Source organism: Castor canadensis, chromosome 15 (genome assembly GCF_047511655.1).
Source record: "Castor canadensis chromosome 15, mCasCan1.hap1v2, whole genome shotgun sequence".
Classification (NCBI taxonomy): domain Eukaryota; kingdom Metazoa; phylum Chordata; class Mammalia; order Rodentia; family Castoridae; genus Castor; species Castor canadensis.
Window position 1 is genome coordinate 3,292,044 of NC_133400.1, and position 27,605 is coordinate 3,319,648.

Here is a 27,605-nt window from a genome sequence, read left to right on the forward strand (position 1 = left end):
GGCCACTGCAGGCAGGGACGGCGCAACCCCTGCTCCTCCCGGGAAGGATTGAACTCTCGGCTGAGCCACACGTCATCTGCTCATCCCATCTACGCCTTCCTGTCGCCCTCCCTGGTGGCACCAGGGTCTCATTACCCACGGCGTGGTGAGCTGCCAGAGCGGAGCTCTCACGGCCCCTTCTCCGGGTTACTAAGTATTTCTGAGGCAGCAAGGACCCTCTGAGGACAGCGACAGGCTCCAGGCAGAGCAGTCATGTGGCCAGAGGCACTTGAGCCTCCCAGGGAGGAGGGACATGCACAAGGCAGCCTTCGCCAGTGACTCTGGTCAGTCAAGGCCCTAGGGCCAAGGCAGGGACAAAAAGTGACCTCTTGCAAGCTGCTCCCAGACAGGAACAAGAGTCAGTCCACCATCAACCAGGCCTGTTGCCAAGGGAGGGATGGCTAACGTCAGCTGACTCAGGGTCCCCAAGGCCAGGCTGACCCCTGGTAGGAGGAGTCTGGAGCAGGAGATCCTGGTGACAGTTCCTTCAGCCTCCCTTAAACCAAGACAGAGCCATTTCAGGCTGCTCTAAACCCCCTGTCCACTCTGTCAAAACTACACCTGGGGTAGAGGGAAGCCCAGCCAGACAGACTTCTGGGGGCAAGACAATTCTGGGCAAGCTGTTGCCTCAGCCAGAGACAAAGGAAGCAGAGGCCAAGCTGGGACCCAGGTGGGGCCCAGTCCAAAGGTACCCCAGGGCTTCAGTAATCCCTGCTGAGATCCTTCAAGATCTTCTCTCTGGATCAGGGAGTCCTCCACCCCCCAGGACTGAGCTGCCTCCCTCCTGCCTTGGGGCAGATGAAAGTGACACTAGGCAGCTGGCCGCCCACCCCACCCAGCAGGGAAGAGCTGGCAGCGGGTGTGGAGAGCGCCACTCTCCTCCCTCCTCCACTGTCTTTGTGGTTTAATTAGTATTTCCAAGTGGTGCCATCCCCCAGGGAGCTCGGCAGAAAAATCCAGGGGAAAACCGCTGCTGACAATGGGTCTTAATTAGGAATGGCCCCCTGCAGGCCTCCAGCACTGGGTGGGGGAGGTCCCAACCCTGGGCAGGTGGCTCCCAGCAGGTGCACAGGGGCAGCTCCAAGGCCAAGCTGGGCAGGTCAGCTGTGGGGCCGCCTAAGGGGCTACAGAAACCGTCAGGGCCAGGGCCTGCTGTGGGGTTCAAAGGTGAAGATGACAGACCCTGGTAAAGCACTGAGTCCTTGCCTGGTGGACTGGGCTGGCGGCCTCCCTGTCTCAGCTCCCATGGGAGCCCGAGGTAACAGCAAGTGCTGTTGTTTGTCCAGGGCTGACTGCACAGACACCAAGGCAAGCACCGTGCATGCGTGAGCTGTGCTCCATCCTAAGCCGGTGCCCTGGATGTGGCTGTGTGAGGGCGGGAGCTCTGAAGCGGCAGTTACGGTGAAATGTTGCCCAGATGGGCCTGCACTGCTCCAGCTGGGCCCTTACAGGGAGACATTAGGACACAGCACCCACACAGAGGACGGCCACCTGAGGACACGAGAGGATGCAACTGTCTGCAAGCCAAGGCACAAGGCCTCAGGAGGAACGGGACCTCCGTCTCGGGCCCTGGCCTCTGGCACTGTGAGAGATGAGTTCTATGAGGCTGTGTGAGGCAGCCTGGCGCACAGACCACCTTTACTTAAGCCTCCCGGAGCTGGGTGCCGCCATCAAGCCCGCTTTGCTGAGGCTGAGTGAGGGTGAGCCAGCTCCAGCCTGGAGTTCTGCAGCCGCCGACGGAAGCCAAGATCAATGCTCCCCCCAGGGGACATCACCTGTGCCCACCTCCCCGGCACTCACCTGGCGACTCTCGCTCCTCCAGACGCCATTGACAGTCTTGGTTGGGGCAATGGTCACCACAGGCGGTGTGCTGGGGACACTGTGGCCCCCAGGAGGGACAATGATGGGGCCCATGGGCACTCGCTTGGGTGTGCTGGCAGGGGAGCTGTGGTTGGTGGCTGGAGAAGACACGGGGGACGACTCACTGCTCAGTGAAGACCCTGCAGGAAAAGAACACAGTGGCCTGAGCAGGAGCCGCTCGCTGCCTGCCACCTGCATCCACCATAGCCGCTTCTTGGGCTCTAGGTTCTGTGTTGGGAACAAGGCACCCAGAGCAGTCCAGCTGGAGGGGGACATGGGGAGGCAGAATCACATGCCTGGGCATTGGGGGGCTCTGCTGGCCTCCCTGTCCCTCTGCCTGTCCCACGGGCCTGGCCAGTAGGTCATGAGAAGGTCAAGGACAGAAGTCAACCAGCCGGGACCAGAAGGGATGGTGTAGAACACTCGAGTTTCAGGAGTTACTGTCCTACGCCAGGCCTGGGGGGTGAAGGTCACACTCAGGGTCACGCTCACCCACTGGTCAGAACCCTCAGGAGAGGCAGAGGGAGTGTGAGCAGAACATGGGCCTGAGGCTCACAGAAAATACCCAAGTGTTCTGGGCTGCAGAGGATCCAAAAAAAAAAAAAACAAAAAAAGGCAGCCCTCCCCGCCCCCTCCCAGAACCTCCAAGGGGCCCAGAGGGAGGCATAAGGTGCAGTCAATGCCGCAAGATGGGGTGCCAGTCGGGGCACAGGCAGGGTAAAGAGGCCTGGGAGGCCCAAACTGCAGCTGCCTAGGGGATGTGGGGAAGCATCACAAAAGCTCACCAAGCATCTGCCTTTACACTGGAAAAGAGAAGAAATTCGCCATCTTGAAGCATGCAAGTCAGCGAGTTCTGGAATGTTCACTGTTTTACGAACGTCACCCTTTCTACTTCTGGAACACTCCCATCACCCCGGAAAGAAGGCCACCACGGCCCTCAGCCGTAGGCAGGGGGAGGGGTACTTAGTTCCTGGGGTTCTGGCCTTAGTGTTGTGAGCAGAAGGCAAAGGACCCACAAGCAGGGCACAAGTCCTGCCATGTCCTGCCATGTCCTGCATGCACAACCGCACAGAACAGCCCCACAAGGAGACCCTCAGTGCAGCCAGATCTGTCTGCAGTGCAGTCTGCCTGGTGACCCCCTAAGCGGTGCCAGGCCAGGCACCCATCTTGTTCATGCTCCCACCTACGGGGGCCTGGCTCAGCTGGCCAGTGAGGCCTGACAGCCACAGCCCCCCAGATGGACCAGAAAGCCACTTCCACACCCCAGGAATTCTGCAACCCCAAGCTGATGGGGCCAATCTCCAAGACTGCGCAGTGTGGCCTGTGGCTGGGGGCTGGTAAATGGATGGAATTGGAGAACATCATTCTGAGTGAGGTTAGCCTGGCCCAAAAGACCAAAAATCGTATGTTCTCCCTCATATGTGGACATTAGATCAAGGGCAAACACAACAAGGGGATTGGACTTTGAGCACATGATAAAAGCGAGAGCACACAAGGGAGGGGTGAGGATAGGTAAGACACCTAAAAAATTAGCTAGCATTTGTTGCCCTTAACGCAGAGAAACTAAAGCAGATACCTTAAAAGCAACTGAGGCCAATAGGAAAAGGGGACCAGGAACTAGAGAAAAGGTTAGATCAAAAAGAATTAACCTAGAAGGTAACACCCACGCACAGGAAATCAATGTGAGTCAATGCCCTGTATAGCTATCCTTATCTCAACCAGCAAAACCCTTGTTCCTTCCTATTACTGCTTATACTCTCTCTACAACAAAATTAGAAATAAGGGCAAAATAGTTTCTGCTGGGTATTGCTGGGGGGAGAGGGAGGGGGCGGAGTGGGTGGTAAGGGAGGGGGTGGGGGCAGGGGGAAGAAATGAACCAAGCCTTGTATGCACATATGAATAATAAAAGAAAAATGAAACCCCCCCCAAAAAAAACCCAAAAAAACCAGGCCTCCATCCTCTCTGGTTGTCACGCCTTTACAGAAGTCCAACCCCCGCACCACATGGTTCCAACGCATTGGTTGATGGTGCAGTTCAATGGTGCTTAATGTCAGTCAGGCAGCGTCACCAAAACCCATTTGGGAACATTTCATCACCCCAAAAGAAGCCCAGCACCCACTACTCCCTCCCTGTCGCCCCGGCCCCCAGCAGCCTCGAATCTGCTTCCTGTGCCCTGGCTTCTTTTATCACGATCGAGCGCCTTAAAACTGCATCCTGTCTCACGGCAGGCTCCTATTCAACCACTCAGCCGGTGGCCGCTGGGCTGTGGGCCACCCAACAGCTACTGTCAACAGTGCCAGTTACTGCTGCCCAGGGAGGACCCTGCATGCCCAGCCCAGTATGGGCATCCTCATCCCCAAGCACAGCAGACCCGTGGGTGGAGGAAACAGCAGACATTCATGCTTCAGAGCCAGAAGAGGAAATAAAAAGCCCCACGGAGGGCCACCACCTGTCAAGGCAGAGGCTGCTGTACACCAGCAGCCCAGTCTGCAACCACCTAAGCAGGTGGGCAAAGGCCGAGTGGGGACTGCAGCAGAGCCTCTGGAGCCCTGGGAGCTGCACAGGCCTCGGCCCTGCCTGCCTGCCGTGGACGCAGGATCCCGCTGCTTCCTCCGCCCCACAAGCCAGCCTCTTCCTCCAAGCTGCCTGAAGGGGGGGGCGGGGGCAGGTGCGAGCCGAAGCCCTTGGCTGGGGCAGGGTCTGGTCTGGGGCTGGAGAGGGGGGCCGTTGGCAATTAGCGGCCTAATCCCCCCGGAGGCGGGAGGCCGTTACTCAGCCGCCAGAGCAGAGGCGATCAATACCCCTCCACGCACTGCCAATTAGCGAGGCTGGCGCTGGCTCCCGGACCTCCATTCTCACCGTGTGGCTGCAGCAGGAAGGTTCGCCATCGCTGTGATTAACTGGCGGTATTCAGCCAGGAGTCAGTCAACGAAAAGGGGCCGATCGCAGATGACAAGAGCAGGGGGTGTGCGCGTCACCTCTGCTGTCCGACCTCGCAGATCAGTGCTGAGCCCCACGGCACAAGTGATTAACAGCTGAGGCCCCGAAGTCAGCCCAGGGAGCGGAGCCAGGACAGGGACAGGGTCGCAACGCTACAGCGGTAGCTGCCAGCTCCCACTGGCTTCATCAGCCAGGCCAGCCACCTGCTAAGCACCAACTGTATGCCCTCCACCTCAGTGCCAGGCTGCGGGCTACTCCAGCACTCAGGGGGGAGTCAGGGTAGGCCACAGGCGCTCCAGGTCAACAGTGAGCATGGGGGACACAGAGGGGAATCAGACCCTCTGGTTAAGGCTCAGAGTAGACCCTCTCCTCATCCATCCCACACAGTGCTGTGGACCCTGGGCCTGTTACCATACTCAGAGGTGACAGCAGCAGAGGTAACGGTCTCCAAGATATCTTTGTGCAATGCCAGCATCCAGGGCCAGGGCCACCCAGAACCCCAGGTGAGAGACTCTGCGGCAGTCAGCAAGCGGCCAAGCCACAGAGGGTCCCGCCCAGCCTTTCAGAAAGTCGCCAGTTGGGCCTCATCCCCGATCCCCACTCAGTGCAAAACCAGACGCCCCTGTGCCTGCTCCAGGGGCCACTTCTGTCCCCACGTCAACTTTCACACATCTCCAGGAAGTATTCACGCAGCAGGAGCTTTGCTGGAGTGCGCCCCAGAGCCAGGGTCACCTGCTACAAAAGCCAGAGTGAGTGACCTGTTTGTGTTACTACTGGGAGCAAGGGGCTCCCACAAACCCCAAGGGCTGTCCCAGCCTGGAGACAAGGGACTCAGGCGAGCAAGGCTGGCCAGCAACCAGCCAGCCCTTCACTTGAGGATGCCACAGGCCAGCGGGCAGACAAGGAGCACAGAAGCTCGGCTGTGCCAGTCTCGGCTCAGCCTCCTTTCCTCGACGTGTACTCAGTGGGATGGGAGCCAAGCCCTAGTGCTGACTGGGAGGACTGCGTGTGGGTATCGCAGATGACGGACCTGTGGCAACAAGTGCACAGGTGACTGGGACAAGGCAGGGAAACCCTCTGGAATCCCATAGGCCCCAACACAGCAGGGACATCCAGGGACAGCCGGGCACACAGCAATGCTGTCTGAAGTCGGTGTCTGCCATGACCTGCAGGTCTGGGGAGAACCAGCCAAACAAAGAACCACGGTGGTTGCCGTATGCTGCTTCCAGACGGAGCCTCCCTCTCCCAGCCTGCCCTGTCTGCCAGGGCTCCTCTGGCATGGGACAGTCCGGGCCCGCGTGGACCTAAGGCTGGGAGGCCACAGTGCTTGGCTGCAAAGGGAAGGGGGCTGTCTTTGGGGGTGGGGTCCTGCATCTCTGTGCCTATCAATGAACCTGAGCTGACAGGGGAAGGCGTGTGGCTTTTTGGAGGACAGATTTCCCAGGGCTGGTTAACCGCCAAAAAAGCATGAGCTGCAATGCCAGCCTCTTAGAGATGGATGGGGGCTAGGGGAAGCCAGCCTGGAGAGTCCCCTCGGAGAGTCCCTATGGGGTTGGCTCTGACTCTGCTGGACAATGAATGCCACCACGTTAGGGACATCCAGGGCGAAGGGAGTTGGGAGCAGGGAGAAAGAAGAGGACGCAGAGTGACAACTGGGAGGCAGAAGGTCTTGAGGAAGGCACAAGAAAACTCATCCTTGCATCCACATGGTGGGTGGCACGGCCCAGAGACCTGGCCTCTTGCTCTGTTCCTCCTGCCCTTCCCAGGGGGTCCCCACCACACTCTGCAATCAGGGAGGCTGGGGGTGGCCAGCGTCCCCCTCTGAAGCCTAGCTGCCTCCCCGGTTCAAGCCTCCCTAGGACCCGGACTGGGCACAGAGCTCTGAGGACAGCCTGCCACGCTCACACCTGTGCCGTGAGACAGATGGGGCTCCAGACACCCGCAGAGCCACACCTCCGCACCCTGCCAGCCGTAGACCGACACACGAGGCGGGCGTGCCAGGCGGGCCCCGCATTTGTTTTGCTGTTTTCTTTGAAAGAGACGGATTTCCGAGGCAACGGTGTATGGGCACCTCGCCCCCGCCAGGCCCACTCCACTGCAGACGTGCTGGCAGGTGTGGGCCACCTGGACTCAACACGAAGGGACGGCCCAGCCTCTGCCACCCCGGGCCAGATCTCGGTTCCAGATGGCACCAGGGACCCCACAGCAACCAGATCCACCCCCTCACCTATAAGGCCTGTGACAAGATGAGGCAGCCAGCCAGCAAAGGCCACCAGAGGTAGGAGCTTGGAGCACTGCTGGCATTGGCGCACCCTCATCAGCCCTGTCCCTCTGCACATCACAAAGCAGCGACCAGCCTTGGGTACAAAGGACAGTAAGTCAGGATCATTCCCTAAGTGATTCCTGGGAAGGGGATGCGGTGCACAGCCCTGGATGTCGTGTGGGTCTTCCACAGATTGGCTGAGAACATGATGGGCTCTGGCACTGCAGCCCTGCCCCCTCAGCAGACGGCACCATGTCCCCGTGGGAGATAGCAGATTGTCACACAGCTTGGGCCCTGCCTGGCAGCAGCCTGGTCGCACCAAGCACAGGATGGAGTTGTGGCAAGGGTCCCATGGTTTGCCCTCTGTAGGGGTCAGGGGGGAAGGGTCGGAGGAGGGCCAAGACTCCTGAAGGCCCCCAGCTCCTGTGGGGGCAGGACCGGTGACTCAGGGCCTGGCTATGGGTGTTGTGTTCCCAGAGCTCCTCAGGGAACCCAATGCTTCTCATCCACTCATTCATCAAACACCTCTAAGTTCACAGGGCGATCTGGGGACCCTACCCCCTCCCCACAGGCAGACCAGGCCCAGTGCCAGGAGGTCAGAAGGCCCACAGGAGGTAGAAACTGGTACAGGGCAGTGGGGTGAGTGCAGGACAGGGTCTGTGTCCAGCCTCGGGGCTCCTAGGCTGGGGCTTCAGATGCCCACCGAAGGACAGGTTGGTGCAGAAGAGGTTCTAGTGGGGGAGGCAGGAATGGTAGCCAGTGTTACTTCAAGGAAAGGAGGAGTGCTGGCCTGCAACGCTGAGGATCGGGAGCCTCCTAGATACATAAGCCATGACTGAGTGGCCTGGGGACATTCTTTTGAGTACCAATGATAGGGTAGAGCTCCAAATGGACCCCTGGCCCATCAGTACAGAAGGAGCCAGAAGTCTAGCCTAGCCCCAACTTGGGATCAGACCCAAACACCTGCAGCCCGAGGCTCCTGCCAGGGCCTGGGCCCTCTCTCCTCCCAAGAAGCACAGACATATGCACGAGCACCCAGGGAGGCCGGCAGCACCAGGCTCCCTTCTAGCCAGGCCTAGTCCACAGGGCCTTAAGATCCCATGTGTGGCTCTGGACCGAGGGCATCCCCACCCCACAGGGCAACAAACAACGGCGGGGGTGGGCAGATGGGGAGCAGAAGGACAGGGTGGCAGCCGTAAAGGGGAGGAGGTGAGCAGATGGTGGTTAATGGGAGGGCTGCGGGAAGGAGTGGGGGGAGGTGGAGGTGATGGTGGCCCCCGTTTACTGTGCACTGTCTGTGCCTGGCTCTGGTTCATCCTGCTGAATCATCACAGTCCACGAGAGAGACGTTCTCCTCATCCTGACAAAACGCAGAGGCTCAGAGGTCAATCTACCTGCCCAGGTCACACAGCAAGTGACTGGAACTGGCTGATTCCCAAGCATCTGCCTGGCTTGCTGAGCCCTGGTATTGAAGGAGTGTGTTAAAGGGTCAGGCTGGGTCCACGGCCCCACACAGCCCAGTCCTTGGTGACAGCACACAGCTCATAGCATTCTGGTGAGGCCCACCCCGGGGGACCACGGAGGGGCCGGTTCCTCTCTCTTCCTCTGCCGTCCTCTCGGGGCAGAGCAAACGAGGTGGCACGCAGATTGCTTTGTCTGAATTGAATTTTTAAACTGCACTCTCGAGACCCAGTGAAAGGAGAGAAGTTAGTCAGAGAAGCAGAGGCAAACACAATCAAATGACTAAAAATAAGATGGAGCTTCCAGAGCAGAGGGCAAGGAGGGGCCAGTGCAGGCCAGGCTGCTAAGAATGAGGGGACAGAGAGTCAGGACTCCATGGGGTCCGCAAGCCACCCTGTCTCCATCCGGGACCCCTGCATTGCAGCAACAGGAGTCGGGCAGAGCCATCACTGTGGGAGGCCAGGCTGCAGGCCTGTGAGCTCAGGACAGGGACACTACGTGTGGCTTCTCAGGACACAAGGCCTGTGGCTTATGACCAGGCCGGGGCAAACAGGAAGATCAGGTTTACCCAGCAGTAAAGCGAACACAGGTGAGGGGGCCGAGACCATGAAAGCAACCTCAGGACCTGGGCACACAGCCCCCCCCGCCCCCCCAGCATGCAGCAGGAGCTCGATCTGTGGTCACGTGTGCTGGGGTGCAGAAGTGTTCTCAGGGCCCAGCTCCGTTACTGGCCTCCTGCGCGGTCAGCCATGGAGCTGGGAAGAACTGGCACAAAGGGCAAAACTGTCATGCCTGCTGCACCAGCCCGGGTGCAACGGCCACGACAGGCAAGGCCCAGGGATGGAAGCTGATGACTGCTGACGGATGGGACACTAGACAATGACACAGGACTGCTGGCTAACAGGGACAGGGAGACATCTTGGAATTTCAGAGTGAGGATGGCTGCACGACTCTATGCTGAAGCCATGTGTGCTTTTATGGGGTGACTTTTATGGCACAGGAATCAGATCTCAAAATTTTAAAACGTTGAGTCCAGTCCTCCTGGCATCACCAAACCCACAGCCCACTGGCTTACAGAGCCATCCCTGGCTTCCCAAAGCTGCAGCCCACACCCCAGGAGGCCAGGGCAGCCCCATCAACTGAGACACCAGCTCCTGTGCTCCCAAACACCTCCCTGCACCAGGTAGGAGCTGGGGAAAGGGGGCTTCCTCCTGCCTGGACCACCTGTTCAGGACCCCTAGCTCCACTTTCCAAGTGCACTTGGGACATCCCACCCAGCAGCAGCAAGGGCCACATGTACAATCTCACAGCTGTGAGCCAGTCCTACAGATGCAAGAAAACCAAATTCCCTGCTGGGGCAACTGAGGAAATCAGGAACTTGTGTGGAGTGTTGGCCAAGAGGATGCTGGGAAGAGGACCAAGGATCTTATCAACACAAACCCAGGCCGACTGCAGGTGCCCTGAGAACCAGGTCACCAAGCCTCAAGCCTGTGTGTGGCCACCAGGAAGCCAACAATTACCAACAATATAGCAAAGGAGGCCCAGGCCGGCTGGACCCCAGTGCTGGCACCAGAGGGTCCTCAGGTCCCCATCCTGCTCTGTGTCCACACAGCCTGAGCCCTGTAAACCTGGACACAGAGATGACTCAGAGCAAGCCAGTGGTCACGTCCCTAACACAGCAGCATTGCCAACCCTCTGTCCTCCCTGTCCCTACTCTGTGGCAAACTCTCTGGGCACTGGCACACCCAGGCAGAGCCGAGAAGAGGCAGGCTCCATGGCCATCATGCCTGTCCTCCGCCATCTGCACTCAGAGGCACCCTTTGTTCCCAGCCACTGAGATCCAGCAGCCTCTGACACTTGGGCCACCCACTGGCCCACCGTTGGAGCTGGTCACTGGAGACAGACAGCCTCAGGCAGCACAGGCCACGCCAGGTGGGGAGAGGTTCCCCAGGTCCTGACCTTGTTCTCAGCAAGGAGGGAAACCTGCCTAGGTGGGCATCTCCTGGGCAGTGCTGCCTCCGACTCAGCCCTAAGGGTGGTCTCCAGGCCCCATGCCAAGGCCTACCAAGCAGAAGCTGCTGGGCAAACAGCACCCCACGGGCCTCTATGAGGAGGCCTGAGTCTCCACTCCGAGCTCAACTTTCTACTGTGTAGTCCTCTCCCAGAGCCTGCACGGCCTCCTCTAAGCCATCTCGCTTCAGCTACCCAGAAAGGAGTGGCTCGGTAGCTCCTGACACAAGAGGGCTGGTGCCTAGCCGTGCCATGGAGCCCTGGCCGGGGACATGGAGGGCTTGCTGGCAGCCCCACCTCTACTGGGTGGACAGTGCAGCCTGCAACAAACAAGGAAGATCCTGAGAGAGGGCTCCCAGCTCCGGATCAGCCCCTCCTGGGCAAGGCCCCAACCCACTCATTCCAGGCTCACCCCTACACTTCTCCAATGCCTCCCCAGCAACCAGACAGCAGAAAGGCCCCGGTGAGAAAGGCAGGAGAGATCTGGAACTAGGAACCCCACCCATCCCAGGCAAAGGCCCATTCCGCTGGAGGTCTGAGTGGCGGGGCTCCTGGGGACCCTGGAGCCCCAGACTCCAGGCTTGCAGCTTTGAGTCAAGACAGCCAGCAGGCAGGGGACCCCACCTCTAGGCTAGAAGGGAAGTGGTAGCCAGAACCCAAGGACTCAAATCTCCAGACACAAGCGGGCTCATCTGTCCCCTCAGCAGCCCTGGGCCAGCACCAACAGTCACCGGCGGACACTGTGGTTTTCGAAGCTAAAACCGTGGGGCCTAGGGCGCCTCACTGCACACACAGAAGACTGATGCCCAGAGAGAACCAGCATTTCCCCAAAGTCACACAGCACAGCACTGCCTGGGTGACACCAGAAGCCAGGCCTCTGGATGCCCTGGGCGACTCATCCACTTTACCACGAGAAGCAGTCACTGGATTAAGCCGTGGTGGGCTCAGCTGTCCCAGAGTTCCTGAGCTCTGGGCTCAAGCTCTGTGCACATGGAAGGAATGCAGACTGGGAGCCAGGCCAGCCAACTCCCCCAGGCAAGAAAGGCTCCCCCAAGAGTGCCTTCTGGGGGAGAGGTGCCAAGGCACGGCCACCTCATGGAATCCACTCCAGGCTCCAGTGGCCAGCAGGGCCTCTTCCCCACCAACACCCGCACAGGGGCTTTTGGAGGCAAGGAGGACAGAGGCCGGACAGAGAGGGAGGAAAGCGTAGAGCGAAGCAGCAGTGTGTGGTTGGGGGGGGGGGTGACTGTAATTTAGGTAGCCCTGCCAGGAGAGTGCATGTGTGTGCTGGGGTCACATGCTGCCCATGAGGGTGGCTTCCTGGCCTGGGGCACAGCCAGCCTGTCACTGCACCTGCTGCTGGCAGGGGCTGGGAGGGCAGGGGGCGCCCCAAGCCGCCAGCAGCGTCTCTTACCTCTGGGCTCCTCTGCCTGTTTGGCGAGCTTGCGCAGTGCAGCAGCAAAGCTGGAGGACGGGGCGGCCTGGGCCGACAGCGCACTGCTGGTGGCCGGGCTGCCGCTGGGCACCAGGGCGCCATTGAGCGGCGAGGGAGTGAGGGGGTTGACGGTGGCGGTGGTCCTGGTCGCGGTGGAAAGCATCCCTAGTGAAGGGGACTTGGGCTCATGGCTCATGCCTGAAACAGGAAAAGAAGAACCAGGGTCACCCAGAGAGCAGAGGCCAGCAGCAGAGGGGCCGCGGGCAGCATGCAGGGAGAGGCGGGGGCGGCCGTGGCACAGGCGGGAGTGAGCAGAGCCAGCACTGCAGAGCAGACCTTTGCCCTAGAGCCCAGCTGGCCCCAGCCAGGCCCAAGGTCACCAGGGACACTAGCCAGCTCAGGCCAGCACTGACTCTCCGAGAGGGCAGCCCAGGCTACAAGAGTATCACCTGAAGGTCCCGAGGCCAAAAGGGATTGGAAAGGGAGACCGAGGCACAGGCCCAGTGCACAGAGCCTGTGTTCTCGGGATAGAGCAAAATGCTGCAGCAAGGCACAGGGCCGAAATGATGGCCGGCGATAAGACAACCCCTGTGGTGGCTGATGGTCACCGAGTGCGGGTCTGCCAAGCAGCACTATAACCATCCCGTTACAGAAAAGGAAACTGAGATCCAAACACAGCACAGCCAAGGCCACCGGGCAGTCAGCACAGACCTAGAGTATAGGCCAGTCCAGGGTCATCCCCACCCCATGCTCTCCTGAACCCCAAGACAGGTTCAGGAAAGGTCACTGACAGGTGGAAGAGGAACGGTGGGAAAAGAACAAAGCTGCCTGCAGGCCCTACGAGGATCCCCCAGAGAGCACGAAGGCTCTGCCCAGAGCGCCACAAACAGAAATTCACCCATGCCAACCACCTCGCGCCCAGACTCCTCCCTTCCTACCCAGCTAAAGTTCAGGTTGACGCTGGCCAGATAGGTGAACCGGCTCTTCCCACCAGCAGCAGGCCTAAGCCCAGATGTGGCCAGAGGAGACACTGTCACCGCCCCACTCAGGCCCCCTGCCTCTCCAGTCCCCACTCTGTACTGAGGTAGCCTCTCATAGCACATGCAGGTCAGTAAGAGCCTGGCTTCCGGGGCTGGGCGCCACCCACCATAAAGGCATTTCATATTAGCACCCTGCCCTCTCCAGAGGCTGGTGCCCATGCCGCAGATCAGGTCCCCGTCTCTTGACACAGGCACATCCAAGGTAACTCTATCAGGACCAGTGGTCGAGAAACTTACTGGAACAACCTGGCCACGCACAGCAGAAGCAAATTCACTTCCCAAATCCAGGTGGAAACCTGGAGGAAGGAAGGGACCCTGGGCTCTCTCCTAGGGACTGTTCTGTCCTCCAGAGCCTACACCAGCCCCATAGGGACCTGTGTGGGGTGGGGTCTTAACTAGAAACCATTCCTGTACCTGTGTCTGGGGCTAGCAGGCATGCACGGGGCAGGTGAGCACAAGGGTCCTATGCCCTCCATCCACTTGCTGCTCCAAGGCCACTGGCCCTGACGTACACTAAACCACAGTTCTGTAGAGCTGGGCAGGGCTGGCCGCCACCCTCTCCCGTGGGGGGCACACAGCAGTATGCTGGGGGGGGGGCTGGCCAACAGAAGGAAACACAGAGGCATTCTCTCCAGCAAGCACTCGGACCTCAGGAACAAAGGACCCCACAAGAACCTCTGCGCCCACAGGAGGCAGGCCGGCTCCTAGCTGCAGGGCAGGCCACAGGGTACACAGCCCAGCTGCTACAGCAGGCCAGCGGGCTGCGAAGCATGACCCCAACGAGCGAGGGGCAGGACCCTCCCTGCCTCTCCATGGCTGCTGCACCAGGCCCAGTATCAGGAATCCAGCAGGACGACACAGGGTATCTCCAGAAAATGCAGCTTCAGACAGGTGCCCTGTCCTGCTGGCCATCTGCATTGGGCACTGGCAGACATGAAGCCTAGAAGCTAGCCAGCCCTTCACCTGCTCACCCGGCCTGTAATGGGGTTCCTTTCCTTGTCTCCACCATGGGCAAAGGCAAAGGGTGACACAAGCCCAGCCAGGGCAGGAGGAGGAAAGTCTGGATGTGGCTCTGTCACCGAGGTCGTTATTTAGCCTCTTGGCTGGAGTTTCCTGTTCTATGACACAGGGACAAGTGTTAGAGCCTGCCAGGGACAGCCCAGGAGGCCTATTGTTGTCATATACCACCCAACAGCCCAAAAACCGGATGTAAGCTGCTGGCTTTGCTGTCCCCTGGGGGACCAAGGCTCCCTGGATAATCACATAGTCCCAGTCCCAGCCGGGGAGCTATAGCTCTGTGTCCAGAGCAGTCAGCATCTGACACTAAGGCTGACCCACAGAACACCCTGGAAGGAGGGGATGGAGCATTTGTCCTGTTGCTCACAGGGACCACCAGGGACACGGTCCAGAGAGCCTCAGTGCCCACACCTCAGGAGCGGATGGGGAGCCAGGTGCTGGCCGTCCCAGTGAGGCACATGGAGTACCACATGGAGAGGGGCTGCCTGGAAGACAGGGTAAGAAGGGACCTTGTGGACACAAAGCCACCCAAAGCCAGCAGGCCTCGGGTCACACGGACTTGCAGGGTCACCTCTCTGGACAGCCTAGCAGTGGGCTCAGGAGGCTGGAGAGCCACCATGCACCATCCCTATCAGCACCAATGCCTCACGCTCATCCGCTTGATGCCAGGAGGCTATGAGCAAGGATGGGGAAACCAAAGCCAGGCGTTCTAAGGCTGGTCTGACATCACAGCCAAGCAGCACATGTAGGATTTGGACTGGCAAGGTCACATCACTGCCCAGCCCAAGGCCACCGCAATGCCTAGTCAAAGGTGGAGACACACAGCTGAAGTACGCCTGACTCTAGAGATTAAAATGTGTCCCCACCAAGTGGAGGCAATGGCGCCTCCCCTGGAGGGCAGCAGCTCTGGAGCCACTGGACGAGGATTCCCAGGTGAGGTCATCACAGGTTGTGTCCTCCTTGCCCTTGCCAGTCCCTGCGGTGGAGGGTGCTCAGCTGCCATGCTGTGAGTAGAGTTGAGCAACCTGCATAAATCCCCCATTTTAAAAATGAGGCCTCAACTAGCCACTGTCTAAGGGGGTCACCTGGCAGGGCCCCGCAGCCTGGGCCAGAACCTGAGCCAGAAGCACCCAGCAAAGCCCGCTCGGGTCCTGGGTCACAGAGACTCTGAGCCAAGGTTTGCTGTGGAAGCCACCAAACTTGGAACACTTTGATATGCTGCTTATCAATAACTAAAACCCACCCCGTTAATCAAGACCACCCCTCCACCTCTCCCATTAGAAGCCAATACCCTGCAAGTGACCTTCTGCCATTACCAACAGAGTCCTCGGCTGTCCCTCAGATGATATCAGTCCCCTAGCCACCTCTCCCGCCTCCCACCTTCCTGAGTCAGAACCTCCCTCCACTCGCAGCTCCCTAGGAGAAAGGTGGGAGAAGGCAGGGTTGGGCCAAGGCCCAGTCACACAAGGCTGGTATTACTCCAACCCAGCGTCCTGTCCCCTGACACAGGCTGCCCAGGGCCCAGCTTCAGATCCACCCAGAGCAGCAGATGGTCTGCAGCCTGCACTGCACAGTGGTATGAGACAGGGCTCTCAGGTCATTGCACCTCCCAGCAACCCTGCCCCTGAGGCTAGCTGATCACCTGGGCAGATGTGCAGGATCCCAAATGGCACAGCCTTAAAGTCCTTGGTGGCTCTTCTGATGAGGACAACTCGTCCTTTTTTTTTCTCTCTGTTCTACTTTTAATGCAGTCACCCCAATGTTCAAAAACCTTCCAAGACCTGTGCTACTCCCCCCCCCCCCACCACCAACTGGACTTCACCCAAGCCTCCAGCTGCTCTCTGGTGACCACAGCCCCAGAAGGCAGGACTGCCCTTGCCTCCTCCCTGGGCCCACAGCCACTTCAATGTCATCAGCACTTTACTGTAGGGACACAGACAGTAACCCTACCCCCAGACAAAGCTTGGCACCACTCTCTGGGCCCCCAGCAGCCTCCAGCCTGGGGGATAGCTCCCCCACCCCTGGGAGTCCCCAGAGCTAGCATCCCTGCCGGTGCCCATGCACTCCCGAGCCTGGGAAGCCATTCTGCTGATGTCAGGTCACTTAAAATAGAATTCCGAACTCGCTGCTTCATTAGGGGAGTCTAAAATTAGCACTGCTCCCGCGTGTGTGCATCAGGCGGGCGGGGGGCAGCCCTGGCCCGGCTTCCTCCAGGCTGAGCAGGACAGCCAGCGGCAAAGAGCCCCCTCACTCAAGAGCCTCAGTGCTGTGGATTGCTCTGCGCCCAGACTCCTCAGAAAGGATATGGGAGACAACCCCACTCCAGGTGGGACCAGTACCACAGCATCCACAGAGGCCCCAGGGGAGCAGGAGGGGACAGAGGCTGCGGGAGGTTGCGGGGTGCCTGCTCGTCCTGTCCTCATTAGAGAGGCGTTTATTAACTTCTGTGCTCCTGGCCGTTGACTGAAGTCTCAGCTACATGGCCGCTCACATGGATTCATTATCGTAACAGCTGGGAACAAGCTCCCCAGCACGAAGGCCTATGATGGATGAGGCCGGGAGCTGGAGGCTCCCTGCACCATACGAGCTCTCCTGACACACAGCACAGCAGGAAAACCAGACCCACTGGCCTCTCTGCCTCTTGTTCACATCACAGGCTGCTCTGAACTGGCTCCCCACTGCCAGATCCACCCCCAGGAAAGAGAAGTCTCAAGGCTCCTCTCAGCCCCAGCCTTCAGTTCCTTGGTCCAGAGCTGAGAACTCCGGGCCACCACTGAAGAGCAGAAAGAGGCCTCCACCGTCCGCTAGTGCCCATCAAGTGGACCAAGTCACAACATACTGGGTGGCCCTGCTTTGCATCCCCAAAGTGCAGAGTTTTTAGTAACACACTCTCTCTCTTCTGCAAAAGCAAAGGTGTCTAATATGTTCAGATGCCTCACGATGCTCCAAAAGAAAAAAGAAGGAAAAAAAAAAGAGAAAGAGGAAGAGCCAGAGCAGCTTGGCTGGCAGGTGGGTGACACTTTTGCCACCTACCTTGCCTCATTCTGCACAACAGACCCTGGTGGACGCTGTCACAGTGGCTGTTCATGACGGGGGGGGGGGGGGGGGGCTGCCCTGCTCCACTAAGTGTGGCCTCTCGCCCCCTCCTCCTCCCATAATGGAGCAGGGCGTAATTAATCAGAGTGCCAGCCTCCCTCCTGCCGATCCCATAATTATGTCCCTTTCATCCCTGCTCCTCCCAGCACCAGACCTCAGGCCTGCTCCCTCCCTGCTCTGTAATTACAAGCTAATAGTTGAGAGGAATCTTCTGCTGGGTCCCAGTTCAAGTACCAATCGTCCCTTCCCCCCAGCAGCCACCCTCCTCCCCCCCACCTCCGGGTAATTACACCCCGTGAGGCTGCGCCCAGCGGGGCTCTGCTCTCAGGCCGTGGTGCAATCTGGACCCGGATTCTCTAATCACCCCTCTCCATAATTTTTCATTACAGCAGAAAGAAATGTTTGTGAACAAATAAAGGACGTCCCGGGCTCAGCCTCTGCATCTGCCTCTATGCTCCCTGTGGCCCCAAAGGGTGATGCTTCTGCCGCCCTAAGGAGGCCAGGGTCACCCTGCTGCAGGACCGGACGGCAGGGGCAGCGTGGGGCCCCATGTGATCCCGAGCGGATTCATAATAAATTCATTATGTTTGCCACCAGCGTGTTCTGAGCTCGCGTGTGTGGAGCAGCTCCCTGGGCTGGGGGAGGGGAGGCAGCCAGGGTGGGCACGGGGTGGCCTGATGTCTCAGCTAAATACCTCCCAGGTTACTCAAGTGACCACACAGGGACTTACTCCCAAGGTCGATGCCCCTTGGAACCAGCAGGCGGAGCCAGGGCGGCCCAGGCAGCTGGCCTGGGAACAGAAGGGCGGGGATTATAGCAGGAAGGGGTGGGAGAGCAGCCTGGGCATCCAGAGACCGTCCAGGACTACACCAATGAGGACAGGAGGGGCTTCCCCAACAACAGAGCTGGGGCATCTCCAAAGCAAAATTGCTAGAGCCTCCTGCAGCCACCACGAACCCCACGCTCAGCCTGCGTGGCAAAGCACCCCCACGGCTACACTATACAGCAAATGGGGTGGTGGCGGATGACCCGAGTTTGTCCTCAGCCTTCCCCTGTCCTCTACCAGGCCGCCTAGGCCCCTAGCTGAGTCTGAGTTCTGCAGAGCTCAGGGTGCAGAGTCTGAGGACGAACTCTCCCCACCCTCAGGTGCATCTGGAAGAATGGCTGGGGTGAGGCCAAGGCGCTGGGTCCATGGTTGCTGGAGGATGCAGGACAGAGGTGGAGGCTGGTGAGCAGGAAAGGGGTCCCCAGGGAGGATGCCATAAGGCAGATTCAGGGGCTTTGCATGTGTGTGGACGCTGTGTGTGGACACGGCTGGACGCAGGGCCAGGGCCAAAGAGGGCTCCTCTAGCCACCTAGGATTACAGTTCAAGGCCACAGGCTGGGAGTCCCTCACACCAGCTGGAAGTTCCTGGGTGGAGGCGAGGGACGGAAGTCAGGCAACAGATGGCAGCGACATTTGACGTGATTATACTAAGTGATTGCTGCATGTGGAGAAGCCTGGTGAGGACAGATGACGGCTGCCGACTGCAAGGGGTGGCCAGGCCGGGGGAGGTGGGAGCCGACTGAGGCGGGGGCTGCTGCCCCACAGCAAGACAAAAAGCAAGCAGAAAGGGGCCCAGAGGCTCCATCAAGTGACCTGGGAGACACCATCCCAACAGGAAAGATGGCAGGAGGTGACATTCACCCCACTTGCTTTCCTAGGCCACCCATTTGTATGGCTCGCAAAGCTGACCCAGTAGACTGGACCAACCAAAAGGCAGTTGAGACAGGCCTCAAGTCAGCACGATAGTGTGGGCTACAGCTCACAGAGGGGACCCAGTCTTGCTGCTCCCTGCCCCCACCCCAATAATGGTTTCACCCAGCCTGCCTCATAGCGCGAGGAGCACCCTTAAACTCGAAAGGGGCCAGACCCATTTGGCAGCTCAGGGCCCTATAACTGCAGGCAGCTTCCGGTGCCACTGTGTGTTGTGCCCATGTTCCAGAGGAGGGTACCAGGTAGATAAGGTCCCCTGGCAGTGGCTGCTGGACAACAGGGAGAACCCCATGTGGCCTCAAGCACCAAGCTAACCAGGCCACCTTCCTGCCTCAGCCCGTCACAAAGGCCCCTTTCAGTGAAGGCCGCTGGCCTTCTGCAGAAGTCCCAAAAAGAGACACCCAAGTTGGCCAGGATGCAGCCACTAAGGCCTCCGAGTTTCCACAGGATGGAGGCCGGGCAGGGGCCAGCAGGATCAAGGCTAGGTCCTGTGAGTGGATGACACCTGATGGGAAGGAGGACTGCCTCATGAAATCCCAGCTCCCTAGGGCCCCAGAAAGCTAGACCCCGCACGGTCCTGCTGTCCCCCAGGCTGGAGGCGGCTGAATAGAGTTCTGTCCTCCAGGGACCCAGGAAGCTACTCTTAGAAGTGGGAAATGGAGCACCTAAGAGCGTGTGGCCCCAGTATGGTCTGCCCGGATGGAAGCCCCTCATGGACCAGGATACCCAGAAAACGCTTGTCACTAAGTGTTCAAACACAGATCCTTGAAAGTGGGACCAGGGTCTCCAGCGGCCAGCTTCAGGGGCTGAGGACACAGTGGAGGCCTGGCTAGGCCCTTTGCCCCAAAGGGAAGGTCATGTCCCCAGAAGGAGCCTTGCCTGCTTGGGGTGGAGCGAGAAGTACGGGGTTGGTGGCTCCTGCTCCGAGCCTGAGCCTCGGGTTCTCAGTAGGTACTGGGGGGGAGGGGGTTTGATAAAGGACAAAGGTCTGGCTACGAGGATCTGTCATCCAGAGACCTATGTGTGCTTGGCCTGTCACCTGGTGCTATTTAAATGAGAACCGATGGGCAACACGCTACAACAGGAGGCTTCAAGTACAGTGAAGACTTCCAGTTTCTCTGGAAGATTCAGAAACCACAAAACCACGAATCCCGCCAGTCTCCTGGTGGCCATAACCTGTCGTCCGCCCCCCCACCCCCAATCCCAGTCCTGACTCTGCTTCAGCCAGGGATAACGGGGTCTCCGGGAGGAACTTCAGGACAGATACCAGCATGCCAATGGGACAGAGGTCAGGCGAGGTCGCCCGGGAGGGCCCTGGTTCTGGCTTGGCAACCTGAAGGTGGGTCACACTTGAATCAAAGTCAGGTTGTATGAGGCAAGATTTGCCCCAAGTGATAAAAGTGACATCAGCTTTCCCAAAAAATGCAATTCCTACTACTCGCCCCAGAAAGACAGAGCCCTGTGATTTTACTATTTTTCCCTGGGGTTCCCCAATAGGATCCACCTGAGCTGAGGAAATATGGCGGGCGTGGACTGAAGGTAAGCGCTAGACCACTCCAAGTTCTAATGGTGTCTGCCCATCAGACTCATCTACCATCTTCAAAGCCCCTCATTCCATACCCAGACATCATCAAATGCCTCACTATGTAGATGCAGACCATGTGGGAAAGGCTCCCTCTAGTCACAAACCAGGGTTACAAGCAGTGTAGACGGAAGCCTGGCACCAACCAGGGCAAACCAGTCACTTCTTGCTGGTTACAACTGTCTTTGTCAACTGTAGAGTGGCCAACTGCTAAGCCTAAACCTCTGCAATTCCTGACACACATGCACCCCTCCAGAATTCCAATGGGGAACTTGTAAGTTTTCTAGCAAAGTTAGCAGAAAGCCGAGGCGCAGAACTGGCTTGGCACTGTAAAACCCAGTGACAAAGTTTCCTAGGACCCCACCTGGGAAAGCAGACCAGTTTACCAGAGGATCTTGTGGGGGCCACAAGCAGTATAGGCTGAGGACCCCAGGGGTCTTCAGAACACACTTGTCATGTCAGTGCTCAACAAGCACTCCAATTTTGGAGCATTTCGGATTTTCAGACTGGGCTGAGGGGCCCGTCTCTAGGGATTTAAAGCACTCACCAGCCATCTTCCCTTCTTAAACCCATTCACCAACAGTCCCACTCCATGCCACCGTGCTGGTGGAGGGCTGCATGTGTGCCCCAGAATCCAGGAACCACCGCCCCACACCCAGACCCGAATGGAGAAACACCAGCACAGGCATTCAAGAGACAAGAGGGCAGGTGTGGCCCTTACATGGGGCCAGATGCCCAAAATGCACAGTTAGGGAAACACGCAGGATGCCGTGGAGCCAGGGTCCTTTCCCTTCGTGGCCGAGGCTGCTGCTGGCAGTGCAGAGAGCACTGCACAGCACTGCCCCGGGGGAGATGTCAACTCAAACCTAGACTGTCAAGATGGCAGGGTGAACCAGTGTAAGCTGGGGACTTGCTGCACAGCTGGGAGGAACGCGGGGAGCGGTTCCATATATCCCTGTGCCTAAGCAACAGGGTCCAGGGCTCAGGCTTGTACAGTTCTACAAGCCACACATAAGTTCAGGGGGAAGGAGAAATCGAGGAAAGGCTGACCTCAAAAGGGAGGTCAGACATCAGCACACACCTCCCCTCCCCAGCAAACTCCAGCAGCAGCTCAGGATCCCATGACAAGGGGATCAGCTCAGGGACGACCACTGGCTGAGTGGGGTCAGGCCAGGCACTCTTAAGCGCTGGCCCTTCTCATCTGTGAGTATCGTCAGTAACCGTCCCTCACCGACCAGGTGGCAGAGAATAAGGACAGACTGGAGCCACTGGGATGCAAAGGTCCCTTCAGTGTGCTCACCTGGCCCAGCTTTAACAGCTCATCAGGTCACACTGGCCACCTATAACATCCTCACATGTGAGGAGCCCAACAACAAAATCACAAAAATACACTCACAGATAAACCTTGCAGGGAATGGAAGAATCCACTCGTGTTCCAAGGCAGGGTGAAGAATCCCAGTTTAAACAGGGCCCCCCTCACGCCAGTCTGCAGCCCTGCCGTCTGGGCTACAAAGGAGACTGCACTTGAGTCTGGGCTGGGTCTGTCCCTTCTGTGCTGAGGGCCTCTGTAGGGAGGTGAATCCCCCAGCCCCATTCTTCACTGGTTAAGTGGGGAGAATTCCTCTGCGGCGGTGCAGAGCCCCAAGGCAGGAGGGGCTCACTGGGGTGGGAACAATGCCCCATGCCTGGCATACTGCACAATGTCCAATGTCTGAGTGCTAAGGGCCTTGGCAGGCCTTGATCAGGGAGGGATCAGTATCTCTAGGTGCAAAGACACAGACAGGGTTGTCCCCATCTGGTCACTGACTTCCCGAAGTCACTTATGACCTGTCCGGCCTGCCCTGGGAATACAGTACCTTGGGAAGGAACCTGGCTGTCCGCTGCCAGTGCTCTGGACCCAGCTACCCCAGAGAAGCGGGAAGCCTGGGGGTCAGCACCAAGGAGATCTGAAGGCTGTGCCCACAGCCCCTGCCTCCTTCCCCACTCCTAAAACTACTGTCCTCAGCCTGACATGTGGGTTTTCCTTGGGGACGGCCTAACCTGTCCGACATCAATACAGCGCTGACCAAAAGCACATAGTCAATACCTTTTATTGCTGCCTGTGGCCACAGACCCACCATTTAAGCACAGGAAGGGCAGGGCTGAGGGCCGCACAGGAAGAGCAGGTTGTTAAAGCGCCTCCTGAACTCAGACCCAAGGTCCGATCCACGGTCTCTGCAGGGGTCACAGGTCGTGTGCACACATGTACCCCAAGGAGTCCTGAGATCCTGGGAGCCTCAAGGGTGGCAACGGCCCAGATCAGGCATGTAGCGAGCGAACTCTTGCAGTGGGGACACAGCAGGGACAGCAGGAGTCTGGGCCTTTGAGCAGGGTTGGTGGGAGAGGTGGATGGCCCAGCTTCAACTCAAACCCTCCCAGGGGGGACGTGGGGTAGAGCCTCTGGGTTTGTAATGCACATCCTTACAGGGCTGGTCAGGGCTAGGTACATGTAAGATCTGGGTACAAACCCCTCAGATGAGGCCTGAGGTCGAGAGCCCAGGCCCCCTGGGTGAGAGGACTGCCAGAACAGCTGGCCAACACCATAACAGCCATGCTCACTGGGGGCCAAGTCCTGCTCTAGGCCCAGTTCAACCCTTCACCTGCTTCTGCCCTTTGACCATTTGGGAGCATGGAGCATGCATCACAGCCCCTGATCCTTGGCTCTGTGGGGCCACAGAGTGCCCATCTGACAGCTGGGAACACAGTCAGGGGAGGGGATGCTCGTTTGTAGCCCCACCCCATCTGGCAGCTCCAAAGCCTCAACCACAGGCAGGAGGACTGCAGGATCAGCCATCCACCCAGACAGACCCAGAATCCCATCATCCAGCCACAGGAGAGTCCCAGTAGCACAAGAGCTTGGAGCATACCAGGCCAAGTGAGGTTAACACACGGCCCAGAGACATCAGGCCCTGGTTCAGGGGAGAGGTACTGAGCCCCAGTCTGTTTCTATCCTATTCTGGAAACAGGGAAGTCCTGAGTCATCTTACTGACCTGTTCCCCAGAAGAACGCCCTGCTGGACCTTACTAGCTCTTGACTGCATACCAAAATCACCTACAGACGCCCAAGACATGCCCCAGAGACTCGGACTTGGCTAGCCAGGGGCACAATGTTTTTCAAGCCTCCCAGGTGATTCAGAATTGTAGCCCAGAATAAGACCCCCTGGGCTGCTTCCACACACCCCATCCTCCAGTTAAAAATCCCTTCCTCCCCAGGAATCCTCAAGTCCCACTGGGACCCTTCAAAAACCTCAGGCTTAGCCCAACCCTTCTTCACAGCTGTCTGGCAGTTGAGGACCGAACCAAAGGCCACCTTAAGCCCTGGCCCAGCCTTCAGGCCTGGCCTCCATCCCAGCACCTGGGAGGCAGGCTCTCACTTCCCCTAGCCCTGGGGTGGGGGGTGAGAGAGAGGAAACAGAGATACAAGGGAAGGGCAGCCCATGTAAGGACAGGTCCTGGCTAGGCCCAGAGGACAGAGCACCGTGTGGTTTCATCTAGCCAGAGTGGAGGGTGTGCGTGAGACGGCTGGTAGGGGAGACAGAGCTGTAGAAGCAAGATTAAAAGGCCCCCGAGCGTGCGTTTTGGCAGGCCCGCAAAGGGCTGCTTTGGACGAGCTTCTGTTTTATCTGTCTGTACACCTCCCAGCAGCGAGCACGCGGCTGGGTTCAGAGAAGACGCTCGATAAATTCTCACTGACAGGAACACTCAGAAACGTCACCTCCCAGGCTGTGGCCTGGGCCGGGGGAGGAAGGCCAGCATGGGGACGTAAGTGAAGCCAGTAGCACGCAGCCTGTGCTGCACTTGGCCGGGCCTCGGAGATCTGAGACTCCATGGGGGAAGAAATTAAAGCAAGACGGCTGGGCTGCAGCACAGGCATCAGGCTGAAATGTCACCTGAAACACGGATCTCTGCAGGTTAGACACGGCTCTCCCCACACGCTGGGAAAGGGCGGGAGAAGGCAGGCAGGCCTCACGTAGCCCTGTGGTTTTGGAGGACTGGAGGACACTGCTGTTGCTGTAACACAGGTAATTAACATGCTACCCCAAGAGGGCTCCCATCCAACCCTGGCAGGCTTTGGACTTTTGAGTAACCCAGGCTGGGAATTCCAAGGCTTCGAATAGGGCCAGGAAAAACCGGCCTTGCTAGCTGAGTCCACAAGCCCCTGCGGGTTCCGGTGGGGTGGGGGGGGGGCAAGAAAAAAGGTAGCAGCCTGGCCTTCCTCACTGGTACTCTCTTGAAAAAACAGACCAACATGGGGCTCCAACCCAAAGGTCTGTCCCTCACAGCAAGGGGGTAGATCGTACCTGCCCTAAGGGTGAAGAGGAACTTGGGGACTCAGCGGGCCAGGACCATCCCCAACTAGGAGGTGCAGGCCCAGGGTCGGCCACAGAGTGGTGCTTGTGCACACCTTCCTCTCCTTCCTCTGGCTAGAGATGCTGAGCCCAGAGGCCGCCACTTCTGCTCCAAAACCACAAGGTCCTCTTGGGTCTGCAGCCTGAACTTCCTCCAGAGACAGGGAAGTTACTCTCAGCCAGAGGCCGGCCGGAGGAGAAAGCTTTGCCAAGGCCATCAGAGGCTTCCAAAAGGGTCAGGCTTCTTGTGTGAGCCCTGGGCCAGTGCCGCTAGCCTCTGAGCCTGGGTCTGCTCCCCTGCTAGGGCAGTGAACCCTACATACTAGCTCCTCACCTGGGAACTTTTCAATCGCCCCAGGCTGGGGCCACAAACCTGGAGGTTGTAACTTAAAGGCGCCCAGCAATTTAAAAATACCAGGAGGGCTACAAACCCCTTTCAACTCTGACAAGTCAGGATCCTAAAAGCTGCCCCCAACAGGTCAGGGCCTGCACTGTGGAGGACCGCCTGCCGCCTCCCTTGTTCAGAGCCTGGCTGCAGGCAGGCGGACAAACAGAAGTGTGCCTGGAGCCAGGACAAGCCTCCCACCTCCTTCCTAAGGCAGGGCTGACCCCAGGCCTCACAGTTCCACACCAGCACCACCCCTAGGCTCCAGGAAATAAAAATCCAAGTGTTAAAACCATGTCTGGCTCCAGCTGCAGGTCCCCTCATTCCCCTCCTGGCTTCAGCATCTATTTCAGCTGCCAGGCCAAGTGACAAAAACCAACCACATTCAGGGCCATCACGAACCCCTCCCCTCCCCTCCCCTCCCCCCAGGCAAGGTCAGGTGTGACCGGCTTGTTCAGAGAAAGACCCGCATTTCCTGGGCTGTCCTGCAGGGCGTGACACCCTGCATGGCAGCAGCTGGGATGACACATGCTGCTAGTGAGAGCCTGCGCCCTGGGCCCCTGTCACCTGTGGCGTGGCCAGCTCAGTGGCTGAGTCAGAGGCAGCCCGCGCCTCAGGTTCCCTGCCTGCGGGTGGGGGCAGCCCATAAACACAGGGTGAGCAACGCTTAAGTACTCCAACCTTAAGTAACACCAAAGGAAGCCTTCTCAGAGGAAGGCTGCTCCCCTGAGGGGCCCCTTCTCCTCCTGGGGGGCCCAGAATCCCAGGGAAGAGGCAAAGGCCTGCTCCAGGGGGACATGTTGCCAAGTACCCCACCAGGACCTCCTGCCCCTTTGTCCCCATTCCTAGAAATGTCGCTTAGGCGGGATGCTCCTTCCCAGAGCTGGGCTGTTCCTTTGTTCCCAACCCCCTTTACAAAGGGATTTTTTTTTTTTTTTTTTTGGTGGTCTCGTTTGTTTTCAAACCCCAACCTGTGTGGGCCCCTAAGGCGTCAGATAAGGCACAGCAGGGGTTTGCAAGGGTTTAGTGTATTTTAAATGCACTTTGAGACAAAGACTGCTTCAAAACAGCCAAACCTAAGGCTGGCATCCACCACTCAGCCCGGGGCGGCATGTGCTCCCCCCTCCTACCCGGTCAGGCTCACAGTCCTCCAAACTCAAACGTGACTCCGACCAAGGGGACGCATGGCCCCGGGCTTCTGGGAGGCGCCTCCCCAAGGGCCTGCGCCCGGAGCCTGCACTGCACGTTCCTAAGTGCCCCCCGCCCAGCGTCCCCACCCCGCACTTGAAGGGGAGGCGGGAAGCGCGGGTGGGCGGGCGCGGGGAGGGCGAGCCAGCTCCCGCTCCGCCTCCACGAAGGGAATTTAATTAGCCTGCTAGAGAGGCGGGCGGGCGACGAGGTGTCTCTGGTGCTGCAATATAATTGAATCGGCTCCACTCGGGCGGGCCACTCACCGCCGTCAGCACGGCCGGCCGGCGGGCGGGGGGGGGGCGGGGAGGCGCATCCAGGCGGAGCAGGAAGGGCTGGGAGGGAAAGGGCAGCGCGGGCGGGGGGCGGCGGATGTGCCATCGCCCTCCCACCTCCAAGCTGGGCAGCCATCTTCGGGGGGAGGGGCGCGCCCGGGGCGCAGGCAGGCGGCGGGCCTAGCGCACCCTTCCCCGGGACGCAGGGCGCGGGGTCAGAGGGCCAGAGGCTGCGGTCCCGCCCTCTCCGTGGCCTCCCGCACCGAGGGGGCGCAGGGGGGAGGGGAACAAAACCAAAATCCAAGCCGCTCGGCCCCGCCCGCACCCCCTCCAGCACCTGCCGCGGGGCGCACAGCCGCCCCCTCGCCTCCTCCCGCCGCAAAGTTTTCCTCCCAGCTCCCGAGCGCCAGCAGCTCCCCGAGACGCCCCCGTCCCACCCGCCCGCGCGCACTCACGCGCCCCCCGAACCCGGCCGAGTCCCCGCCAGAGCCGGCCGCCCAGGCTGCGCCCCGCGGGCGGGGGAGGGTGGCCTCTGGTCGGCTGCCAGCCCTCCCGGCTCTTATCGCCTCTCGCACTCCGGGGGAAGTTGCCTGGAGCCGTTGGCGGCCGCCCCCGCGGAACCCGCGAACTTGGAGGGGAGGGGAGGGCGCGCGGACCCCCGCCCCGTGGCGCGCTCACCTTTCATGCCAGGGCCCCGCAGCTCCGCCTCGCCTGACACATGCTGGAGCCACCGTCGCCCAGTGTTTGTCTAAACTGCTTATCTCACCCGGGGCTGCTCGGCGGCGGCGGCGGCGGCTCGGGCCCGCTGGGGAGGTGGAGCTTCCGGGGCCCCGGCCAAGAAACACCTGCTGCTGTCGCCGCCGCCGAGGA

At 59.3% G+C, this 27,605-nt stretch overlaps 1 protein-coding gene across 4 annotated transcripts in view; it reads right to left on the reverse strand.

Annotated features, from left to right (window-relative positions):
* The window catches only part of Gse1 (Gse1 coiled-coil protein), a 361,804-nt gene that overhangs the window by 20,196 nt on the left and 314,003 nt on the right, over positions 1 to 27,605 (reverse strand). For 3 of the 4 annotated variants that reach the window (XM_074055530.1, XM_074055529.1, XM_074055528.1), the window contains exons 3-4: positions 11,988 to 12,206; positions 1,840 to 2,039 (exon numbers count right to left, since the gene is read on the reverse strand). In XM_074055530.1, the coding sequence (XP_073911631.1) occupies positions 1,840 to 2,039; positions 11,988 to 12,206 (419 nt within the window). The remainder of the gene's footprint in view (positions 1 to 1,839; positions 2,040 to 11,987; positions 12,207 to 27,605) is intronic. The other variant, XM_074055531.1, reaches the window with a different exon arrangement.